This window comes from Staurois parvus, unplaced genomic scaffold, assembly GCF_062004578.1.
Source record: "Staurois parvus isolate SC_StPar_1 unplaced genomic scaffold, SC_StPar_1.0 ptg001590l, whole genome shotgun sequence".
Lineage (NCBI taxonomy): Eukaryota > Metazoa > Chordata > Amphibia > Anura > Ranidae > Staurois > Staurois parvus.
In genome coordinates, this window is record NW_028319386.1 from 650,241 (window position 1) to 670,363 (window position 20,123).

The following is a 20,123-nucleotide window of genomic DNA, read 5'->3' on the forward strand; positions in this document are numbered from 1 at the left end:
ATGGAAATCCTAACTGGACTACATTGTTTGCACCTTGTTAGCTCCCTTGTGATAGTAAAAAAGGTTAAAAAAAATTACGAAAAAGAATGACATAAAATAAAGAAAAAAAAATTAAAAGTACCCCTGTCACCCCCACACATATCCCATATAAAAAGCTTAGCGAAGGGCAAGCACGTGTATGTAAATAGCAATTGCGCCACACCTGTGAGGTATCGTGAACGGCGGCGTGAGAACAATAATTGTGGGGCTATCACTCTTTTGTTTACTCTAAACTGATGACCTGTAAAGGCTTTTAAAGTGTTGCCTATGGAGAATTTGGGGTACCATACCTTTTTCCAGTTACATGGACATGTGCAATTTTCAGACTTGACATATTTGGTATCTATTTACTCGATGCAACCCCATCTTTTATATTTTGTCAAACAAATTGGTGTAATGTGTTTTTTTGCATTAAAATCCATTTTAGTGTATTTTATTTCAGAGAATATGAGTTTGATAAATAACTGGTTGGCTGCATTGCCTTCAGATGACCCCTGGTGGCCATCTTAGGTCAGCAGAGCCTTTATAAGTCCCTGCAGCTAGGATCTGGCATGCATTTTGTGAGGTGGCCAGAGTAGGAAAAGAGGATCCGTCTGTCAGAGAAAAGTGATTAATGGGAAGGAAAGGTTCCTGACGTGTGAGAACAGGATAAGGACACACAATCCTGCATGGAAGCCTCCCAATTGGGGCTGGACAGGCCGCATTTTACCCCCTTGAGACAGACACTGTCGGTGCATCTTTACCAGCTGCATCTATACATTATACAGCACTGTGAGAGGTTACCCGGAGCGGAGCTCTCCCGCTGGGGTTGTTTATAATTGAGTATTTTCTGCAATACAAGTTTGAGTTATCTGCAATCAGCCTCTGTGTCATTACTGCTGCCACACCATGCTGCACCTAGCCACACACATCCTCTACCTTACTCTGTTGCTGTTTTCTACTTCCATCTAGCAGTGTGCCTCCACAGTAACTATTTCCAATTTTTGTATGTAATATGGCACCAACAGTGCTTCACAGAGTACCCTGAGAAATTCACATCAGCCTCAGAAGAGTTGAAATTCTCATAAAACACAGTCATATAAGTGCACAACTAAGGGCTTAGTTAAAGAGAGTGGTGTCCCTGGTTGTAACTGAGCCTACAACCCCAGTGCACTAAAGTAGGTGATAACACTGTGCTGTGCTCTATTTGGCTCTAACATTCTTGTCCCTGCTCTCAGGTGTTTGCCGGCGGCACCCTGCTGGGTACGTATTGTGGACGGAAGTCTCCTGGAACTCTGAAGACTCTGAGCAACAAGGTGGACATCCTATTCCACACTGATGACTCCGGTGACAGCAAAGGGTGGAAACTGCGCTACACGACCCAAAGTAAGACTAGGCGCTGTCCATCCTTCAGCCTCATTATAATTGATTTACCCGCTTCATTATAGTCAAATGCCCCCACAGTGCACCAACTACCAGAGCCATGTCTTGCCTTTAATGGCTTCAAGAAGGCTTTGCCAAAAAGTTTTGCTGAAACATTGTAAATGCTTTACACACCACCGCTCGTCTTCATGTTTCCTTGTGTGTATGGCCAGGAAGGATGAACCAAACTGATTTTCACTTTCCCCAAAGCTTGTTTTCACTTCCCCCAAACCTTGGAAAAAATCAGGAGATTTTGCCATTTTCATGATATGCATTGGACTGGAGTCAACATGGAAGACAAAAATGACGGTAGTTTTACAGGCTGATTCACAAGTCCTGAGGCTTATTCACAAGTCCTACATCGGTGTAGTATCCTGCAGATACCCAAGACTGGATCCCAGCTGCTCAGCCTGTTGGACTCAATGACAGGCTGAAAGGAGCTGTGGCTGTAAGCATATATCTGCATATCCAGCAGTTACCTGCCTTTAGGGACAGCTGTTCAATCCTGGTCACAGGTTTAGACTTTTGTCCCTATCCGCGGTTAATTAATGGTTGTTTGGACACATGATCTTCACATTTGCTCTTCCAGCCCTGACATACATGTTCCACACAGTGCAAGTCCATTAATACCACAGGATGGCTGCCCAGCTCCTCCATGGTCCTCACTGTCCCCTGTAGGTGGGTTCTCCATCAGAGCTTGTTATGGACTTACCCCGAAGGGTTCACTTCCAAAGGCCACAGGCTTACATGTCTGTATAACAGGGGTAGCCTTTTCCCATGACCCTTTGCCTCAGGCTCTTACTACCCCATAACATATAAAGTTACTAACTCCACCCACCATACCCACCCAAGGGAGGGACCTTACAAAAAGTTGAACTAACCCCTGATTGCAAAAAGTAACATCAATAAATATAAGGAAAATACCCGAATCACAGAGTACTTAATTTAAAGTGGAGCTGCAGTCAAAAAGTTAAAAAAATAAAAGTCAGCAGCTACAATTTTGTAGCTGCTGACTTTTAAAAAACAGCCACTTACCTGTCCCTTGATCCAGCGGTGTCCTCACCGCACCCAGTTTCACCGGCCGTCCTCTAACCCCAATGCCGGCATCTTAAGTGTGGGCACCCATCTGTGACAGCTGCGGCTTCACAGCCAGGTGCCCACTGCTCATGTGCGAGTTGCGCTGCGCCTTGTGAATTGTCCCGTAGTCTTCACTTGTTACAAAAGACTACAGGGAATATAGGGGGGGGGACCACTTCAAATTCTGATCGCTTAGGTGATCGCTGCAGAAGTGGGGAGCGGATACCTGTCAAAATCATGTACCTACTTCTCCCCCCGGCCCCCTCCCTACCCCCCACTCCCCAAAGGTGCCAAAAATAAATTTAAACAAATTACAATTCTAAGAAAATAAAAAAATAATCTAAGGACTCAGTTAAATGTGCTTTGCTCCCTGAAGAGCGGTCAGCATTTGGATCACTCCTTAGAGAGCATTTAACAGGCAGTGAGGAGGCATATTGCCTCCTCACCACCTGCTTTAACCCCGCACTAGCACTCTGCTACCACGTGCTTTGCCCACGGATGCGGAGCGCTTACAGAGCAGTGCTAGTGACCTTTGATGGGTCTTGTTCAATGGGGGTATAATTTCTGCCATGGCTGTGAAGCATAGCATTGCAGCCGAGCCATTTTAGCGAAAATATCATTTGATATTGTCGTAGAGGGGCCCTAAGTGAAGTTCCACTTTAAGTAGCTCCAAGACTTATTCCCAGGAAAAGGTAATTATTAAGAACATATCATTTGTAACCTGTAGCAGTTCAGCTCTGATAACAGATTCCTAAAATTTTACTTATTTTCCCCCAGCTGCCAAATGTCCAACTCCCACCACCCTGGATACATTTTCCATTGTCAGTCCTGTGCAGAGGGAGTATCAGATGAGAGACTATATTGTGGTGTCTTGCAAAACAGGATATCAGCTGATGGAGGTCAGTATAACCGTTTGAAAAGCTTCTGGAAATCTGTCTTGTACGGTTTGTTGGGATTTGATTGCATGCATATTATTATTATTGTACAGAATTTATATAGCGCCAACAGTTTGCTCATCGCTTATATAACGGGAGACAATACAGCAGCAATACAGTTCAATACAAGAGGGATTTGAGGGCTCAGCTCCTTGGAGCTTACAATCTAGGAAGGAGGGGCTAGTGGTACAAAAGGTAGTAACTGTGGGGGATGGACTGGTAGGAAGAGTAATAATTCCATTATTAGCTGAGGGCAGGATAGGCTTCCCTGAAGAGATAGGTTTTCAGGGTTCGCCTAAAAGTGAGCAGAGTAGGCGATAGTCTGATAAATTGGGGTAGAGAGTTCCAGAGCATGGGGGAAGCTCTGGAGAAGTCCTGGAGATGAGCATGGGAGGAGGAGACAAGGGAGCTAGAGAGTAGGAGGTCATGCGAGGAGCAGAGAGTCCGTTTTTGTGATATTTAGAGACAAGATCAGTGATGTATTTTGGGGCACAGTTATAAATGGCTTTATATGTTATTGTTAGTGTTTTGAATTTTATCTGTTGGGCAACTGGAAGCCAGTGGAGGGATTGGCAGGGAGGGATGGAGGACACTGAGTGGAGGCCAGTGGAGGGATTGGCAGGGAGGGATGGCTGATACAGAACAGTTAGTAAGGTGTCTGATTCTGGCAGCAGCATTCATGATAGACTGAAGAGGGGATAGCCTGCGATGAGGTCGGCCAGTAAGGAGGGAGTTACAATAGTCGAGGCGAGATATGACAAGGGAGCGAATAAGTTGCTTAGTGGTTTCCGAGGTTAGGAACTGTCGTAACTTGGAGATGTTGTGGAGGTGAAGTCCACAAGATTTGCACAGTGATTGGATTTGGGACTGAAAGGACAGATGGGAGTCTAGGATGACACCTAGTACCCTGGCATGAGGGGAGGGACTGATGACTGTGTTATTGATCTTGATGGAGAAGTCAGGGGAGGGGACACGGGATGGGGGGAATACTAAGGTCTCGTTCACACTTGGCCGTTTTACCAACGCTTGCCAAACGCCCCTATAGTGTTTGGCACGCTCCGCAAACGCCGCATGCACGGTTTAGCGGAAGTTGCTAGGCATTTGCCGAGTGTTAAAAACGCCCCACAAACGCCTATAATGCAGTTTGAATGGTGTTACCGCTCTGCAAACGCGTCGCAACCGCACCGCAAACGCCGGCCGGGCGTTTGTGGAGCGGCACCATAGACTAGAATAGGAGGCTTCAACGCCTCCTGACTCGACCAGAAGCGTCCGTTTTGCCGCAACGCGACGCGATGCAAACACTCCCGTTAGAACAGCACCATGTGCTGTAATGTGCAGAATTGGCAGAGGCGTTTGGGAAACGGTAAAAACGCTTCCCAAATGCCTCTCTGCCGCCTGCACACAACGCTAGTGTGAACGTAGCCTAAGAGCTCAGTTTTGGAAAGATTGAGTTTGAGGAAGTGGAGTGACATCCATGCCGATATGTCATTTAGTAGGTTAGTAATGCGAGAGGAGATTGAAGGGGTGAGGTGAGGGGTAGAAAGATAGATTTGTGTTTCATCAGCATAGAGATGGTAAATTAAGCCGTGCAAGTTTATCAAGTGACCAAGGGAGGAGGTGTAGATGGAGAAGAGAGGGGGTCCAAGGACAGAACCTTGAGGGACCCCTACAGAAGGAGGGAGTGAAGAGGAGGAGGCAGTGTTATAGGTAACATTGAAGGAGCGCTGCGATAGGTAGGAGGAGAACCAGGAGAGAGCGGAGTCTCTGAGGCCAAGAGCGTGGAGTTTTTTGAGGAGGAGGGGTTGGTCAACCGTATCAAAAGCCGCAGAGAGGACAAGTAGTAAAAGTACGGAGTAGTGGCCATTGGTTTTAGCAGTTAGTAGATCATTAGTGAGGTTTAGTAGGGCAGTTTCAATGGAGTGTAGTGAGCGAAAGCCAGACTGTAGAGGGTCAAGAAGTCTTTTGTCGGTGAGGTGGGAGCTCAGGCGATTGTAGACTAAGCGTTCTAGTTTAGAGGTAAATGGCAGCAGGGAGATGGGTCTTAAGTTGTTCAGGTCGGTGGGGTCCAGGGAGGGCTTTTTAAGTATGGGAGTGATCTGTGCGTGCTTTAGAGGGGAGGGGAAGGCACCAGTAGAGAGGGAGAGATTGAAGATGTGAGTAAGGGAGCATAGGATGGAAGAAGAGGGTGACCGTAGTAGTTGTGAAGGGACAGTATCCAGGGGGCAGGTAGTGAGACAGACTTCTGAGAAAACCTTAGTGACCTCTTCGGTAGTAGCGAGGTCAGAAGAGGAAAGTGTTGAGGGAGGTTTAGTATAAGGTATGCTAAGTGGGATGGATGTCTGTGCAGTGGAGATGCCCCTACGAATTGCATCAATCTTGTTTTTGAAATGATTTGCAATCTCGTGAGCAGTGAATGAGGTACTGGGTGGGGGTGGAGAAAGTAGAGAGTTAAAAGTAGAGAAGAGACGACGAGGACAGGATGACAAGGTATTAATAAGAGTGACAAAGTAGGCTTGTTTGGCAGCATGGATGGAGGAATTGTGTGTTAAGAGAGCAGATTTATATAGGGTGAATGCTTGTTGAGATTTGGTTTTACGCCACAATCGCTCCAGCGCACGACTATGTCATTTAAGATTTCTGGTGTCGTCAGTCTGCCAAGGTTGTAACGGTCGTGGCCTGATGCTTCGTGTAGTTAGAGGAGCAAGTGAATCTAATGCAGATAAAAGCGAACTGTTATAGACAGCAGTGGCCAGGTCAGGGCAGGACAGGGGAGAGATTCTGTCATAGAGTTGGTCAGTTGCAATGTGGAAAGGAGCAGGGTTCAAGTTGTGAAGGTTTCTGCGGGTAATTGTTTGCTGCTTGGAGGGATAGGTGTTTGAAGATGAGGAGACTGATGGTGATGAGATTGTGATCAGAGAGAGGAAAGGGGGTGTTTGTGAGGTTGTAGGGAGTGCAAAGACGGTAGAAAACAAGGTCTAATGTATTCCCATCAGAGTGAGTGGAGGACTGTATACATTGTGCTAATGCAAAAGATGAGGTTAGGTTGAAGAGTTGGGATGTAGCCGGGTTGTTGACATTAATAGGGATGTTAAAATCTCTGAGAATGATAGTGGGTAGTTCAGAGGAGAGAAAGTAGGGTAGCCAGGCAGAGAAATCATCAAGAAAGCGGGACACCGGTCCAGGAGGCCGATAGATCACTGCAATCCTCAGAGAAATGGGAGAAACAGCCAGATGCAGTGAGTCTCGAAAGAAGAGAAGGATAGAGAGGGAGGGTTATGGAGGACTTAAAAGGTGCCCAGTGGGGATAGAAGCAAACCAACTCCACCACCTTTGCAACCACTGGGTCCGGGTGAGTGGGTCCAGAGAAGGCCTCCATAGGAAAGTGCTGCGGGAGAAGCAGAATCTGCTGCTTGAAGCCAGGTTTCTGTAATTCCTAGCAGGTTAAGGGAGCGGGAGACAAAAAGGTTATGGACAGAGGTGAGCTTATTACAGACAGAGCGGGCATTCCAGAGCGCACTTGAAAAAGGGAGGGTGGTTTTTGGGAGCACGGGAACCAATATTAAATTGAGGGGATTGCGGCTATTCCCGGAAGAAAGAGGACGCCTGGTGTGGGGGTGAGATAGTGGAGGACCAAGGTTTGGGGAGATATCCCCAGAGGTTAGGAGAAGGAGGGTGAGGAAAGTAAGATGGGAGCGGGATGTACACGAATGCACATGCCTTCCAGTCCTGGTGTTTGGGTCAGCAGGAGAGTAAAGTATCAGCAGGAGGTGATGAGAGCAGTAGTAGGGAGATGTACAAGTTTTGGGGTGGAGCAGAGGGGTAAAGAAGTGAGATTTTGGGACCGCAGGAAAGTAATATGAAAAGGAGGAGTAGATGGGACATATTAAAAAGGTACACAGAGTGGGTCTCAGACTTGTAAGAGATGTTTCCCAGGGTGCTTGCTTGGAGTTTGTTCAGCGTGCAGTAGAGCTTCTTGCTGTTGTTGTATCTTCCTGCTGTTTAAGTTATCCTGCTTTAGTTAAACTGCTATGTTTAACTGCGTCTTAGCACTCCATCAATGGAGCATTCACCCAAAAGCCGCACCCCATCTGTGACTGAGCCCCCCAATCTGTGATTCCCCCCATGAGCTGATCTAACTCCAACAGGGAAACTGCAATGGCAAGATGTACTCCACCTAAAAGTGTTAAGTCCTTCTTATGTCTTCTGTCTTTAGGGCTGCTAAAATAAGGTCACATGTTTGTAAGGGTGGTATAGCTTGCCTACCAGAATTCCTACTTTGACCAATCTCACTATTGTTCTATTGGTGTTGCAACCTCCTGATGGATTCTCCATAAAATAGATCTACCTGTAAGACAGCAGTATCTTTATGATGGCCATATGGAAAACAGTGTGAGACACAAAGTATTTTTGGGAATTCTTGCCGCTGGAGTCTCTGTAAGATTCCCTATACGGCCAAAAGTATGTGGACACCTGACCATCACACCTATGATATGGCCAAAAGCATGTAAACATCCTTCTGAATGACTAGGCTCAGGTGTCTCAAATGAAAGGTCCCATTGATTGTACAGCATACAAAGACGCTTTAGACAACTGTGTTTTTCCAACCTTGTGGTAACGGACCCTTTTCTTTTGCCCCTGTGTACAAAGCCAGTTCCATAAAGACATGGTTCGACTAGTTTGTGGAGAAACTCCACAAAGCCCTGACCTCAACCCTTCTGAACACCATTGGGATGAATTGGAACTCCCAATGGTGAGCCAGATCATCAGTACCATACCTCAATAAATGGGCACAAATTCCCACAGACATTCCAAAATCTTGTGGAAAGCCTTCCCAGAAAAGTGGAGGCTGTTATAATAACTATGGAGAGCAACTCCATATTAATGGCCATGGTTTTTTAGAATGTCCAACAAAGTTGTAATGGTCAGGTGGTCACAAAAATGTGGCCATAATGTGTATATGATTAGTCAGTACCCACCTACAATAAAAGTAAGGCAAACCTAAAGGATAAGTTCACTTTTGAGAACATGTTACATCCATTTTAGGGTGGAACATGTAACAGGCTCCCATAGCCGCGGACACGCCCGCCGCCCCCCTCCCTCTGACAGATAGCAGGGTGAGAAATTTCCCCTTACTATCTGTCAAATTTGAAACAGGGCGGCTGTGCGGGGCTCCACCCACACGGCCATGTCACTCATTCACAGAGTTCTCTGAATGAGTACCTACAAGTCCCGGCAGTGTTTGTGTTCTTCTTTACAAACTCAAACATTCACTATATAAACTGAGAAATGTTTGAAGATTTTGCTTTCCTTTGAATGACTTCATGAATATTTGGTTGTAGTCGCACTGTTTCTGAGAACTGTTGTACATCTGTGTTGCATGGAGTCACCCAACTTCTGGCCCCTGTGATCAGGTATTCCAGCCCAGGATGATTGGACCACATTCCACAGTTCTTCACTATTTCTTGGTTTTGCCTCAGAAACGGCATTTTTGATGTCACCCCACAAGTTTTCTATTGGATTAAGATCCGGGGATTGGGCTGGCCACTCCATAACGTCCATCTTGTTGGTCTGGAACCAAGATGTTGCACGTTTACTGGTGTGTTTGGGGTCGTTGTCTTGTTGGAACACCCATTTCAAGGGCATTTCCTCTTCAGCATAAGGCAGCGTGACCTCTTCAAGTATTCTGATGTATTCAAACTGATCCATGATCCCTGGTATGCGTTAAATGGGCCCAACACCGTAGTATGAGAAACATCCCCATATCATGATGCTTGCACCACCATGCTTCACTGTCTTCACAGTGTACTGTGGCTTGAATTCAGTGTTTGGGGGTCTGACAAACTGTCTCCGGCCATTAGATCCAAAAAGAACAATCTTACTTTCATCAGTCCACAAAATGTTGCCCCATTTCTCTTTAGGCCAGTCAATGTGCTCTTTGGCAGATTATAACCTCTTCAGCACACGTCTTTTTTCCAACAGTGGGACTTTGCGGGGGCTTCTTGCAGATAGCTTGGCTTCACATAGGCGTCTTCTAATTGTAACAGTCCTCACAGGGAACGTCACACCTTCTTTCATCTTCCTGGAGCTGATTGTTGGCTGAGTCCGTGCCATTTTGGCTATTCTTCTATCCATTCCAATGGTAGTTTTTCGCTTTCTTCCACGTCTTTCAGGTTTTGGTTGCCATTTTAAAGCATTTGCCATCATTTTAGCTGAGCAGCCGATCATTTTCTGCACTTCTTTATATGTTTCCCCTCTCCAATCAACTTTTTAATCAAGGTACGCTGTTCTTCTGAGCAATGTCTGGAACGACCCATTTTCCTCAGAATTTCAGAGAGAAATGCACTGTAACCAGCATGTACAATATTTGCTGCCTTCCTTCCTTAAATAAGGGCAATAATTGCCACCTGTTTTTCAAAGAATGAATGACCTCACTAATAGAACTCCACACTGCTATTATTTTGAACACGCCCCTTTCAATGAGTGATTCAATGACACAGAATCAGCAGCATGCATGTCATGACTGTTGGGTCTGTTGGATTTCTATGACTCTACTACACCTGCTAGGAAATTATTTGCCATGTAGAAATATCATTTCCACCAAATACAGTGATTGATCCGGTTAGTGATGTCTGACTGCTATTATTTTGAACACAACTGTATGTTTGCTGTCTCCTTCTCCTGCAGAATGACAAGGAACTGAAGACCTTCACCTCCCTCTGTCAGAAAGATGGAACCTGGCACCGTCCTATGCCCCGATGTCAAAGTAAGACTACCGGTTTATGCTACTGTTGTTGTCAGTGTTAGCTTTGAGCCCTGTTCACACCTTTTCAAAGTCTTGATGTGTATTGACATGTTTAATGAATTTTGCTGCAAAACACAAGAAGGGGCATGCAGACACATGCTAAGAATTCACAGAAATCAGCAACATGTGTTCCTGCACTGGACTCTGGGACACAGCCAGGATCTGCTGAACCCCGAGACTTTGCTTAACCCCCAAGACAGTCCTGCAGAATGCTGCAAAACAACCTCCCCCTGGTACAAGGACGCCTGCGCATGCACAAGAATTGAGCCATTCCATCACACAGGCAATGTGCCGGAAAGTAAACTGAGCAGGCAGGTAGGTTTCTTTTGTTGCAAAGTTCTCACCTTGCCCAAGGCTGGTGTGCCTGTGACATTAACGTATGTCATCACAAATTGTAAAAGTGCACAATTGTAAAGTTTCATAATGACTATAAGGCAGGTTTTTTTCCTCAGAGAATAGGTGCAGTAACTCCCCTTACAAGTCACCCCCTTGTCTCCACCACCTACCCACCTCCGAGCACCATCCCTTGTCTCCACCACCTACCCACCTCTGAGCACCATCCCTTGTCTCCACCACCTACCCACCTCCGAGCACCATCCCTTGTCTCCACCACCTACCCACCTCCGAGCACCATCCCTTGGTTCCACCCCTATCCACCTCAGAGCACCATCCCTTGGTTCCATCCCCTACCCACCTCCGAGCACCATCCCTTGGTTCCATCCTCTACCCACCTCCGAGCACCATCCCTTGGTTCCATCCTCTACCCACCTCCGAGCACCATCCCTTGGTTCCACCCCCTATCCACCTCCGAGCACCGTCTCTTGGTCCCATCCCTTACCCACAGCCCAGTACTGCACCTTTTAGAGAATGCAGAGCCAAGTATCGTTTTGTGGTGCCAAGTAATTTGTATTGAGTTTGTTAATGGTAACAAGAAAAGCAGTAAAATAGATCCCCTGCAGCCAGCAACAATAGACTTCCTCCCCAGCAACAATACATCCCCCCCCCACAGTAGACCCCCCCAGCAACAATACATCCCCCACAATTGACCCCCTTAGCAACAAAATACCACCCAAGCAACAAGAGACCCTCTCGGCAACAACTGACCCCCCCCCCCCCCAGCATCATATGACTCTGTTCCCAGCAATAATAGATGCCCACCAGCAACAATAGACCTCCCCAGCAACAATAGACCCCCATACAACTATAGATTCCCTCCAGTGACAATAGATCCCCCAGCAGCCAACATCAATAGACCCTCCAGCACACCCCAGCACCCCTTGCTATTACATACATACTGCGTTCCCCTACGTTCCTGCTAAAAAAAAAAAGCTCTGCTATAAGGTCACGTGTTGGTTGGTTGATTCATGTTTCGATAATTATCTCCAATTGAGAAAGAAACGCTGAGCCATTCTTTAGAAAGGAATATCTTTCTATGTTATTTTTTCCTTGTGAGCTCCTTCCCTGTACGAAGCCCAATTTGTGAGCGCTCCTGTTGTGGAGCTCAAGCAGAGGTCAGTTGCTAGCGCCCCCTCTATTGTGAGCACCTATCTTGCTGTGCTATGGTCAGTCCTGTGTATGTGCTCCACTGGAACCAGGACAGTCATGCTGTCACGTCCCCTCCCCCACGAATGATAATGGTGCTGGTCTTGGGCACATGCCTGCTGGAGTAACATGGTCGAACAGTGGTGGGAGGAGGAGGAGCATTGTCGACCTTTACTAGCTCAGCATCCACATCAGCCATCAATGTGGGAAAAAGTATTATGTCTTCTTTATACCCGGTAGAGGAAACTATGATGCATATAGTGAGACGTCTTCTTTAGATGCATTCATGCAAAGTAATGTCAACACTTCCAGGCACTTAATACCTCTTACAGAGATCACAATGCCTTCATCTTCCATTCCTTTCCAGAAGGACAAAGCCATCTTTGTTCAGGCATCATCCTTGGTCATCATCTCCTTTCCTGAACCGGGATATTGGCTCAAAGATGGCACAGTCATGTAAATCAGTGGCAGAACTACCAGGGTCACAAAGGTTGCACTTGCAACCGGGCCCTGGTGTTCTGCCACCATGGAGGGCCCAAGACAGCTGCAGAACACGTGAAAGTGGGCAGCACAGTGGCTAAGTGGTTAGCACGTCCGCCTGGCAGTACTTGGGTCGCCAGTTTCGAATCCCAACCACGGCACCACCTGCCTGGAGTTTGCATGTTCTACCTGTGCCTGCGTGGGTTCCTCCGGGTACTCCGGTTTCCTTCAACACTCCAAAGACATGCTGGTAAGTTAGTGTACAAATAAAAAGTGCGCTAATTATTCACAAAACATGCAAGGATAAATAATAAAAATAAATGAATTCATAAATATAAACATAAGTCCAGCCACCATAACAGTGATAGTCCAATATCAACTTTATGTCAATCTTGAAAACAAACACCCCGTGTGCAAATCCGACACCAGATGAAATGAATACACTCACCAGAGCTATATGCTGATTATATTATAAACCAGCATGATAGCATTTTGCTCTGGGAGCGATGATCTGCAGGATATCCCAGTAGAGGAACAGCAACCAATAGTGATCCAATCAGCACATATGGAACAGCTAAGCAGCACATATGGAACAGCTAAGTAGCAAATGATCTTCCAATAAAATGGGCAAAGCTCGAGGAATAAGAAGAGATATGATGGCGCAGTACGTTTAAAACCAGTAAAATTTTATTAATAAAGTATTGCACTCACAAAGAAGGTGTCTAGCCGACACCAGCAATGACAGCCTCTAAAATGCCACATCCACAAGGGAAAAACCAAGGGACGAACCTCCTGCACTGCGATCAAACAGCCGACAGCTGGGAGGAACGTTCCAACGTCACATCCACTAGTGCTCACTCCGCCCCTTGAAGACGTCAAGTGACAAAACGCGTTGGGCCTGGCCTAGTGGATGTGACGTTGGAACGTTCCTCCCAGCTGTCGTCTGTGTTGATCGCGGTGCAGGAGGTTCGTCCCTTGGTTTTTCCCTTGTGGATGTGGCATTTTAGAGGCTGTCATTGCTGGTGTCGGCTAGACACCTTCTTTGTGAGAGCAATACTTTATTAATAAAATTTTACTGGTTTTAAACGTACAGCGCCATCATATCTCTTCTTATTCCTCGAGCTTTGCCCATGTTATTGGAAGATGATTTGCTGCTTAGCTGTTCCATATGTGCTGATTGGATCACAATTGGTTGCTGTTCCTCTACTGGGATATCCTGCAGATCATCGCTCCCAGAGCAACATGCTATCATGCTGGTTTATAATATAATCAGCATATAGCTCTGGTGAGAGTGTTCATTTCATCTGGTGTCGGATTTGCACACGGGGTGTTTGTTTTCAAGATTGACATTAAGTTGATATTGGACTATCACTGTTATGGTGGCTGGACTTATGTTTATATTTATGAATTCATTTATTTTTATTATTTATCCTTGCATGTTTTGTAAATAATTAGCGCACTTTTTATTTGTACACTAACTTACCTTTTTTGGTTAGAGGTGCTGCTTATTTGATTTATTTTGCATTTTCTGTGGCGCTTCTTATATCTGCTACATTATGCTGGTAGGTTAACCCCTTGACGCCGACGTAACACAAATATGCGGCCTCACGGACCTGGGCTTTTTTCCTTGGGGCCGCATATTTGCGTACCTGTCTTTGTGCTGGGAGCGCGCCGCTCGGCGCGCTCCCAGCACCGAGACCACGGTGTCACTGAGAGCCCCGGGTCCCGTTCTAACGATCGGGACCCGGGACTCCCGAATCCGGGTCACGTGATCGCTGTGATAGCCTCTGATTGGCTATCACAGTGATCAGTCACTGTGCAGCCCGGCCCCCTTGTTTTCTCTCTCTCTATGAATGGAGAAGAGAGATACATTGTATCTCTCGAACTCCTGACAGAGAGATAAAAAAAAGTTTGTAAAAAAAAAGATAAATAAATAAATATTAAAAAATAAAGAAAAATACCTAGATCAAAGTTTGATCTAGTTCAGTACCAGGGTTAGTGTTTGAGTCAAGGTCAGAGTCAAAGGTCAGGGTCAAAGGTCAGGATTTAAAAAAAATTTGTATCAGTGTCAGTTAGTGTTAATGTCAGTGTCAGTGACAGTGTGTTTTGTGTAAAAAACAAAAAACAAAATGTGCACTATTGTTTCTGGGCTGTACTCCGGGTACAAACAACAAATAACATACACATATATGGTATCGCTGCGATCGTCAAGAACTGGAGAATTTATTTTGAGTTGTTCTTTGGTGGTAGGTTATGGTCATAACAAGAAACACAGTTAAATAAAAAAAAACGATTTTGTTTTTACTATTTTGGCCCAGTTTTCCTTTAATAATAAAAAAAAAATTAGGAGCTATCCATTACCATTTACCACCAAATGAAAGCCCAATTTGTCCTGAAAAAAACGCGGTATAATTCACCTGGATGTACAAAGTAGTTGTGATGATATGTACGGTTTTACTAACACAGGTCAACGTTGCAAAATTGTGCTTAGGCATTTAGATTTGTTTTACCCTCAGGAGTGAAGGGGTTAATTGGCTCCTGTCTAAATCCTCCCTAGTATGTGTATGTATGAATGTGAGTTAGGGACCTTAGATTGTACACCCCTTGAGGGTTAGGGACTGATGTGAATGTACAATATATAAAGCACTGCATAAATTGACAGCGCTATATAAGTACCTGAAATAAATAAATAAAGTTTCCCACTGTGGGACTTTAATAAAGGGCCCCAGGCACAGAGCTTAGGGCCCCTTGACCAGAGGAAAGGGTGTTGGCTGGGGAAGGGGGGCCCTTCATGTTTCCTTGCACCAGGGTCCTGAAGGTTCTAGTTAAACCTCTGGTGTAAATCCTGGTACCACTGCAGTTCTTAGTTATGTTAACAAATTCCAGGCACAGATCAGCCCCCTGCTGCAGCCTCTAACCGTGTGACTTGCTGCAACATTACAATGCAGCAGTCTCCTAACTGGGGGAGGGGAGACTGAGGAAATGCTTCCTACTGCCTGCAGCAGACTGATGACATCATCTCAGCCTAGGCAATGTCACTGGAATGCACTGCTTTTTAATGATTAAAAGTGGACTTTTGTTTTTAGAAATGATACTTTTTCTGTATACAGTGGCGTGTCAGGTATTTATTCATGCAGACTTTATAAAGTTACTGAAAGATCCACTCTAAGGTGTGAATGGGGCCTTAGTTAGTATATTGTTTATTCTTGTATCTTTTTATATGATTATTTTCATGTTATTTAGGGCAATAGCGTTTCGTGTTGAGTATAATTGGTGGCTCAGATGTGAAAGTTATGACGATCAGTGTCAGCCAGGGGCGGACTGACCATTTGGAAACTCGGGCACTGCCTGAGGGCCCGGGGTCAGTAGGGGGCCCCATGAGATGCCCCTGGTACCTTTTTCATAGGCTTTTTTGAGTTTGGGCAAGGACACAGGGGCCCCATGATCCCCTATTGCCCGGGGGCCCCATGAGTTGTCAGTCCGCTCCTGGTGTCAGCACTGACATGTATGCTGTGGCCTCGGCATTGTTGGTGTCACTCTGTGTTACTGTCACAGTCAGTCATCATCAGTATTACATCTCTCTGTTTTTTTGCAGTCGTAAGCTGTAAAAGTCCGGATGATCTGCGCAATGGTCAGTACGCCTTCCTGACCGAGCTGAACACACTGACGTACCTCTCCGCCATCACCTACAGCTGTAACGAGCCGTACTACAAAATAGTGACTCAGAGAGACAGCGGTACGCACATGGCGGTCAATTCTGTTATTATTATTATTATACAGGATTTATGGCGCCAACAGTTTGCTCAGCGCTTTACAATATAACGGGAGACAATACAGTTCAATACAAGAGGGTTAGGAGGGCCTGATCCTGGGAGCTTACAATCTAAGAGTTATAAGGGGGTTTGGGTGAAGGGGTAGTTATCGGGCTATATCTTGGTAGTGTGGGTCTCTGGCCACCTACAGTATGTCCTGGTATAGGTTTGATTTTCCTGCCGTATTTATAAAGCGGTTTGGGTGGAGGAGACATTATGGGGTGTACATTCTGAGCACCATGCTAGTTGTGTGGCTTTCTGGGCATAAGTTTTTTTTTTCCTTCTGTTATTAAAAAGGGGTTTGGGTCAAGGGGACATTATGGAATCTACATCCTGGGCTCCGTACTAGTAGTGTGGGTCTCTAGGCACTTATGTCCTGGTATAGGTTTTATTTTCCTGCCATATTTATAAAGGGGTTCTGGTGAAAGAGGCATTTGGGGTCTACATCCTGGGCACTGTGCTAGTAGTGTGGTCCTCCAGGCACTCCTGTCCTGGTAAAGGGTATGTTTTACTGCTCTATTTATAAAGGGGTTTGGGTGGAGGGGACATTATGGGGACTACGTCTTGAGCACCATGTTAGTAGTGTGGGTCTTGGGGTACATATGTCCCGGTATAGGTTTTATTTCCCTTCCATATTTCTAAAGTGGTTTGCGTAGAGGGGAAATTATGGGGTCTACATCCTGGGCTCCATGCTAGTAGCAACGGATTTTTGGGTACTCGTCCCTCCCTGTATACAGTAAGTTTTATTTTCCTGCCACATTTATAAAAGGGGTTTGGGTGGAGGGGACATTATCAGGTCTACATTCTGTTCACCATGCCAGTAGTGTGGGTCTCTGGGCACCTATGTCCTGGTATAGGTTGATTTTCCTGCCGTATTTATAAAGCAGTTTGGATGGAGGAGACATTATGGGGTGTACATTCTGAGCACCATGCTAGTAGTGTGGCTTTCTGGACATAAGTTTTTTTCCTTCTGTTATTAAAAAGGGGTTTGGGTCAAGGGGACATTATGGAATCTACATCCTGGGCTCCGTACTAGTAGTGTGGGTCTCTAGGCACTTATGTCCTGGTATAGGTTATGTTTTACTGTTCTATTTATAAAGGGGTTTGGGTGGAGGGGACATTATGGGGACTACGTCTTGGGCACCATGTTAGTAGTGTGGGTCTTGGGGTACATATGTCCCGGTATAGGTTTTATTTCCCTTCCATATTTCTAAAGTGTATATAAAGTGCAGCGCTATAATGAACCAAGAGATTGTTAAAAACAATATAAAATCAATAAAAAATAGTAAATCAATAAGATAGGATGGGTGTAGATAAATGATCCTTAGTAAATCTAGAGCTCTGTATATATATTTATATATATGAGTTCAAATGGAGATGCGATCCAGAAAGTCAATAAAATAATAGTGCTCAGGTGACATTAAAGTCCGGTATCCATGCAGTAATGATAAGACAATGCGCACTCACCGGACGCGCATATTAAGGCCAAGGGAGTGTAGTTTATTAAGGAGGAGGGGGTGGTCGACTGTGTCGAAGGCCACGGAGAGGTCAAGCAGCAGGAGGACTGAGTAGTGGCCATTAGCTTTGGCGGTTAGCAGATCATTAGCGATTTTGAGTAGGGCGGTTTCGGTGGAGTGTGGGGGACGGAAGCCAGATTGTAGGGGATCAAGGAGGTTGTTGTCGGTGAGGTGGGAACTCAGGCGATTATGGACTAAGCGCTCAAGGAGTTTGGAAGTAAATGGCAGCAGGGAGATGGATCTAAGGTTGTTCAGGTCGGTGGGGTCCAGGGAGGGTTTTTTGAGTATGGGGGTGATGTGTGCGTGCTTTAGGGGGGAGGGGAATGCGCCAGTAGAGAGGGAGAGATTGAAGATGTGGGTGAGGGAGCGTAGGATGGAGGAGGAGGGTTACTGGAGGAGTTGTGTGGGGACAGGGTCAAGGGGGCAAGTGGTGAGGTGGGCTTCTGAGAAGACCTTAGTAACCTCCTCAGTGGTAGCAAGGCTGAAGGAGCGGGAACTCCAGGGGGAAGATAGATTGGACCCGCTTAGATTTGGGTTTTATTGTCTGGCGGGCTGCTGGGGATGCTATATTTTTCATTTGAATTCCATGCTAGATACAGTGTGAGCCTCCGGTCTTGTACAACTATGATAGGGGGTCGCTCTCTCAGCACCTCCTCTATTTAGAAAACTTCTTGTATTAGTAATGAATACAAGGCTTTCTGTGATTGGAGGAGGACAGACCACAACGTTCATCCTTCTCTGTTCACCCCACGTCCCATCACAGAATGTCTTGTATTCATTGAAAAGAATGCAAGACCTTTTCTGGATGGACCGGGTGCCAAGTGAGTGACCCTCTATTATGTACAAGATGGGAAGTCACGGTAGCACTGCCCAGGAGATCATAGTGCACACTGTATCTGTGACAGAATACAACTGCCAATTACAGCATCCCCAGCAGCCCTCTGGATGTTAGACACCAAAACTAAACTAAGCCAATCGAACTTACAAAAATCTTTTCTTTTTTTTTTTTTTTTGCTGGATTTCCACTTTAAAACCATTGTTTCTAGATATAGTTTGACGTTACCTGTGAACATGGTGGCAGCTGTATTCATTCTGATGTATTTACACCTTATTTCTTGCTTTTGCAGCGCTACCCAGTGGTTGTGCCTTACAGCTCTCCTGCACAATTCAAGTCAATGAGATGGCGCTGCTCTAATCTTTGCTAAAAATGATGACTCCAGAAATTCCTGCTACCTGTACTAATCCCATAATGTTTGTATGTTCTCCAGCTAAGTTCACCTGTACAGAGGATCGAATCTGGAAGGATGAGAACGGGGGAGCCATTATTCCCATTTGTGTGCCAGGTAAATATTAGAGTGCAGATACAGTCCTGGACCCACCTCCGGGACTGAACAGGGGAAGGCCAGGTTATACCATCAGGGTTTCTTCTTCCTTCTACTTCTTTCTTTTTTCTTCTATGCCTTTTTATTTCTTTTTCTTCTTCATTCTTTTTTCTTTATATTCTTTCTTCTTTTTCGTCATCCCTCTTCTTTCTTTTTCCTTATTTCTTCTTGTCACTTCTTCCTTCCTTCTTCTTCCTTCTTCTTCTTCTTTCTGCTTCTTTCTTCTTCCTTCTCTTTCTATTTATTCCTTCTTTGTTTTTCCTTTTTCTTCTTTCCTCTTCATCCCTCTTCTTTCTTCTTCCTCCTTCTTCTGCTTCTTCGTCTTCTTCTTCTCTTACTTGTTCTCCCTCTTCTTCCTTCTTCTTCTTCCTTCTCTTTCTAATTCTTCCTTCTTTGTTTTTCCTTTTTCTTCTTTCTTCTTCATCCCTCTTCTTTCTTTCTCCTTCTTCTCTCTTCCTCTTCTTCTTCATCCCTCTTTTTCTTTCTTTTTTTTCTTCTTTCTTTTTCCTTCTTCATTATTTTTCCTTTATATTCTTTCTTCTTTTTCTTCATTCCTCTTCTTTCTTTTTCCTTATTTCTACTTCTTCCTTCTTCTTTCTTCTTCTTCTTCTTCTTTCTTCCATCTTCTTCTTCATCCCTCTTCTTTCTATTTCTTCCTTCTTTGTTTTTTATACTTTCTTCTTCTGCATCCCTCTTCTTTCTTTCTCCTTCTTCCTCTTCTTCATCCCTCTTTTTTCTTTCTTTTTTTCTTCTTTCTTTTTCCTTCCTCATTATTTTTCCTTTATATTCTTTCTTCTTTTTCTTCATTCCTCTTCTTTCTTTTTCCTTATTTCTTCTTCTTACCTTCTTTCTTATTCTTCCTTTCCTTTCCTTTTCCTTTTCCTTTTCCTTTCCTTCCTTCTTCAAAAAATCAGATTATAAAAAATTGGTAGCAGGTAAAGCTTTGTGGGTGATGAGGCTCTGTATGCCATTTCAGACATAAAACCTCTTTACTTGTCTGCTGTCAGTTTTTTGTTTGTAACGATTTTAAAGTGGGAATAAACTCCTATTTTTTGCTTTGTACCTTCAGCTAAACCTATAATAAGGCTTACCTGTAGATACTGTAAATATTGTGCATATTTAGGAGATATTTAGAT

General features: G+C 45.0%; 1 protein-coding gene across 1 annotated transcript in view; it reads left to right on the forward strand.

Moving 5' to 3' along the window:
* C1R (complement C1r) overlaps positions 1-20,123 on the forward strand; it is a 42,132-nt gene that overhangs the window by 13,815 nt on the left and 8,194 nt on the right. Inside the window, exons 7-11 of the mRNA XM_089662940.1 lie at positions 1,257-1,404; positions 3,295-3,416; positions 10,137-10,215; positions 15,872-16,012; positions 18,874-18,948. Of these exons, the coding sequence (XP_089519066.1) occupies positions 1,257-1,404; positions 3,295-3,416; positions 10,137-10,215; positions 15,872-16,012; positions 18,874-18,948 (565 nt within the window). The remainder of the gene's footprint in view (positions 1-1,256; positions 1,405-3,294; positions 3,417-10,136; positions 10,216-15,871; positions 16,013-18,873; positions 18,949-20,123) is intronic.